We start from the raw sequence: 4,626 nt of genomic DNA, 5'->3' as shown, positions 1-4,626 counted from the left end.
TCTATCTATCTATCTATCTATCTATCTATCTATCTATCTATCTATCTATCTCTTTCTTTTCCCATTATTTGCCAATTTATTTTCTTCTATATAGCTAAGGAGTCTCCCAAAAATGCAGAAAATTCTCCGGTGGGCGGCCTTGTTTTGCTGCCAGGCTGATGGGCAGAGGATCACCCACGGTTGGCATTAGCAGGAATTCATTACTTGACAAACTCAGCAATGCACACCATAAACTGGGGGCGGAAATGGTGGCTCTCTGCCTTGTGGTTCCCTCTGGAACCCCGCAACCTCCTGGTCCCTCCCTCCCCAAAATGCTGGCCAGTGGGGAAAAGATAATAGCCACAAAACTGCACTATTCAACTTTGCCTTTGTACTGTTGTTCTGTTTGGACTCACTCCACCCCAAAACAGCCCCAGATCACACACACACACACACACCCCGAAATATCAGAAATGAGCAGAAGATCACTCTGAGCTATTATAAAATGGAGGCAGTGTGTGCCTGGCCTGGGGTTACAAGACCTCAAAATACCCCATCACTGTCCAAAATTGAGTGGTTTGGACACATTAGGGGAGAACCAGTGTGAAGGAGAGTGTTGGACTCTGGGAGACCTGGGTTCAAATTCCTGTTCAGCCCAGGAAATTCATTGGAAGTCACACTTTCTCAGCCATAGAGGAAGACAATGGTGGCAAACCTCCTCTGAAGACATCTGATCAAGAAAATCCTACAAGAAGGTTGCATTAAGCAGACCTGGCTGTGCATAGCAATAGCAATTAATTGTTGATACATACCTTCAAGTCGTTTCCAACTTATGGCAATTGTAATGTGACTCTATCATAGGGTTTTCTTGGCAAGTTTCTTCAGAGGGGTTTTGCGATGGCCATCCTCTGAGGCTGAGAAAATGTGACTTGCCCACCTGATGCATTTATATGGCTGGACTAGGGTTCTGACCTTGATCTCTAGAGTCCTAGCCCAATGCTCAAACCACAACATCATACTAGCTGTCATAAACAATAGCAATACACAGAAGGAAAAAAGAGTGTTGTACATTGGCCCTGGTGGACTCACCTGTTTCTCCTTCCTCTGTCAGCTGTTTTACTGTTCCTTCTATCTGTGTAACCTTTGCATCCGCATCCTTTCCTGCAATGCACAAAGGAGGGTTGGGTGAGAGAAGGAGCTTCCACCCCACCAGCCCTCTAGATTACTTGGCTTCAGTAGCATACCTAATATATTTGACACCCAGTGCAGATCACTGCAAAAATAATGCAGTTTCACAACGCTTTAACTGTCATGGCTCCTGAGATTTGTAGCTTGTTGTGGCACCAGAGCTCTCTGGCAGAGAAGGCTAATATTCTCACAAACAAATCCCAGGATGGAGTTATGGCAGTTAAAGTGGTGTCAAACTGGATGAATTTTGGAATGTGGCAGCAGCCTAAGGGAAAGATTGAGTGAATGTTATGGGAGTTTCTTGGGTGCAGAAAAGGGTATTGCAGGGTATCCAGAGGAAGATGACAAAAGGTCTGAAAACCAAGCCCTATGAAGAATGGTTAAGAGAATTTGGGTGTGTTTAGCCTGGAGAAGAGAAGATGGAGAGGTGGCAGGATAAAGCCATCTTTAAATGTGGGAAGGTGCCATCTTGTGGAAGATGGAGCAAGAGTGCTTTCTGCAGCTATAGGGGTAGGGCATGATCCAATGGATTAAAAACTGCAGGAGAGTAAATGCTAGGGGATGCTTTTTTTAATGGCTAGAGCTGTTTGATAGTGGAAGAGACTTGTTCGGAAGGTAGTAAACTCTCTTTCATTGGAGGCTTTTAAACAGAGGTTGGATGGCCATCTCTCACTCTTCCAGATTGGTCTAAAGACGCACAGTTCTCAAAACACTACTCTTTGGGTTTTGCTGGGTCATCTTAGTTGTTATCAACTCCATGTCCCTTGGTTTCATTCCTTGCCGGGGGGGGGGGGGGGGCTATTTGTAGCAATTTGGGGGTCTGCTCTAGGGTTCTTCTAAAGGTGGTTTGTTGACCTGGTCCGAAGGGCACATTTTCTCCTCTGAATTAAACAAATGTTTTAAAAGAGAATTTTCACTGATGCCCCTCCCCCATTTTAAATCTTTAAAATCACTCTTTAAATCAAAAGTGAAAGGAGAAGATGAGAAGGATGGATGGTTCTTCTGCTAAATCTTGGGATCAGAATGAAACCCATTCAAGGAGGTTGCAGCGGGTGCCAGGAATTGCCAGAAAATAGTCCAAGAAAATAGAGACGTTGCTTGGATATTTTAATAGAACTCCAGAATGTCAGCAACCAATGCCACAAATTCCCAATGATATTGTCCCCATCTGGAGGGACCAAAGACTGTAGCTGGAGTTGGAATAGATGGCCTTTTGGGGTCCCTTCCATTTGTATGGTTTTGTATGCTCCAGATCACGAGCTCTTTGATGACTGCTTTGGTTCATGTTCCATCTAACAATGGCAAAAGCAGCAACACTAGACTGAAGCATGGAGGCAACCAGGACTAAAAACACGCTTGTCGTCCACCATTGCAATGCCTCCGTCCCTTACCTCTGCTCTGCAGGCTGGCCATCTCCTCCGCCACCGTCCCATTGAGGCTTTGGAGAGTCTCCCTCAAGCTGTTTATTTGAGAACGGTGGTTACTTCCTGCGGGTGGAGGAAGGAGAGAGATGAAAAGAGGGAAAACTCAAATGCTCACTACTTCCATCCATTTTGTGGGGCCCCCATTTTGCTTAGGCTGCCAGCTCCTTGCATCTTCCTCACACATCCTCTTTCCTTTTGAACGTCTCCCTTTTCATTCTGCTTGGTGCCATCCCTGACAAAACGGCTCACCTTTGGCAGCAAATACGATGACGGCAAGAAGGAGGGCGGCACAGAGCCCCAGCAGGAGGAGGACCAAGCGGCGGCTGGGGCAGAGACGGCGGCTCCACGTTGGGCTCGGAGGAAGCCTTGCCGGCACTGAGGAAAGGAGAGATGGGGGTCAGGAACCCATGCCGGCCTCCTTGGCTGAGCAAGGGCCTTCCACCTTGACATGGTTTCCCTGACTTGTTTCCCTTCAGAGCCTGTCTCATGTCAGCCTCAGAACTGGCTTTGTTTCCTCTCAGAGTCTGGCCTGTCTCCCCTCAGAACTGGCTTCTTTCCCTGAGAGATGGACCTGTCTCTCCTTAGGGTTGCCTTCATTTCCCATGAGAGCCTGGCTTGTCTCCCGTGAAAAGTGGCTTGTTTCTCCTGAGAGACAGACCTGTCTCTTCTTAGAGCTGGCTTTATTTCCCTTCGGAGCTTAAACGCTGGTCCTGCAGCCACAAGGTTGAGAGTTCGATTCCAGGCAGGGCTCCAAGGTCCACTCGGCCTTCCATCCTTTCATAGCTTGGTAAAATGAGGGGCTGTACAAACAGCCCTGAAGGGCCAGTATCCAACCACCCCTTCTTTAGCCGGATTGGGACCATGGCAACCTGACACTGTGGTCCCAACCCAGCTTTCCAAGGACGCAAAAAGGAGCCGTAAAAAGCAGGTCCTTTTTGCACCCTCAAAAGGGTGCCATAGCCATGGTGGTGTGGCTATGTGGTGCCCCTTCGTCACTGCATCATCTAGACACAGCACAGTGTGCCATCTGGAGCAGCGCATGGCACCCGGAGGGGCGGAATCAGATGTGTGTCATCAAGACACTGCGCCCGTCTGTGATCCCAGGTCGGCCTTTCAGGCCAGTTTGGACAGCCTCTTGAGTCCCAGTTTGTTGGGGGCAATTGGCTTACAGATTGTAAACCGCAGAGAGAGTGTTTAGTTCACTGATAAGTGGTATAGAAATGTACATGCGATTGCTATTATTGCTATCAGAACTGGCTTTTCTTCCCCTCAGAGCTACATCAGAACTGGCCTCTTTGCTTTGAGAAATGGACCCATCTTTCCTTTGAATTGACTTTGTTTCCCCTCAGAGCCCTTCTTGTCTCCTATTAGAGCTGGCTTCTTTCCCCTGGAGATGGACCAGTCTATCCTTAGAACTGGCTTGATTTCCCTCCAAGGGCCTGGTTTGTCTCCCCTCTGAACTGGCTTCTTTCCCCTGGGAGATGCGCCAGTCTCTCCTAAGAATGGCTTGGTTCCCTTTCAGTGCCTGGCTTGTCTTCCTTAGAACTGGCTTCAGTTCGCCCAGAGCCTGGCCTGTCTTTTCTCAGAACTGGCTTGTTTTCCCTTGAAGCCTATGAAAGCTCATGTTAGTGACGTCTCTCTTTCAGTCATTCTCAAAAGTGCTACAAGATCCCTTTGCATAGCAGTTTCTGAATGAGGGTATGCTATTTGTATTTGCAGGTTCCACACCATCCAAAGCCCTGAACTGTAGTTTCCTTCGCTTGTGTGCAAATCCAGTACTGATGCAGGGACTCCTCACTGTGAGTATTTGGACCTGATCCAATCCAGTTCCTCATGATCTTTCCAACAATAAGAGTTTCCACCTGGCACACCCACCTTTCTGGATAGGTTTTCCACCCATATCCTCTACGTCCAAAGAGGTAAGATCCTGGTAATCCTGGCTCATTGTCACACAGACTCCGGAAGAGGGACAAGGGCCTGGAGAGACACAGAACAGTGTGCGAGCATGAGGGCCTGGGTGCGAGATACATAAGGA

General features: G+C 48.0%; 1 protein-coding gene across 1 annotated transcript in view; it reads right to left on the bottom strand.

Moving 5' to 3' along the window:
- LOC121935733 (asialoglycoprotein receptor 1-like) overlaps positions 1-4,626 on the bottom strand; it is an 11,774-nt gene that overhangs the window by 4,939 nt on the left and 2,209 nt on the right. The window contains exons 2-5 of the mRNA XM_042477556.1: positions 4,467-4,568; positions 2,841-2,966; positions 2,559-2,654; positions 1,069-1,140 (exon numbers count right to left, since the gene is read on the bottom strand). Coding sequence (XP_042333490.1) covers positions 1,069-1,140; positions 2,559-2,654; positions 2,841-2,966; positions 4,467-4,536 — 364 coding nt within the window. The 5' untranslated portion in view covers positions 4,537-4,568. The remainder of the gene's footprint in view (positions 1-1,068; positions 1,141-2,558; positions 2,655-2,840; positions 2,967-4,466; positions 4,569-4,626) is intronic.

This window comes from Sceloporus undulatus, chromosome 6 (assembly GCF_019175285.1).
Source record: "Sceloporus undulatus isolate JIND9_A2432 ecotype Alabama chromosome 6, SceUnd_v1.1, whole genome shotgun sequence".
Lineage (NCBI taxonomy): Eukaryota > Metazoa > Chordata > Lepidosauria > Squamata > Phrynosomatidae > Sceloporus > Sceloporus undulatus.
This window is presented reverse-complemented; position numbering and strand designations above follow the sequence as displayed.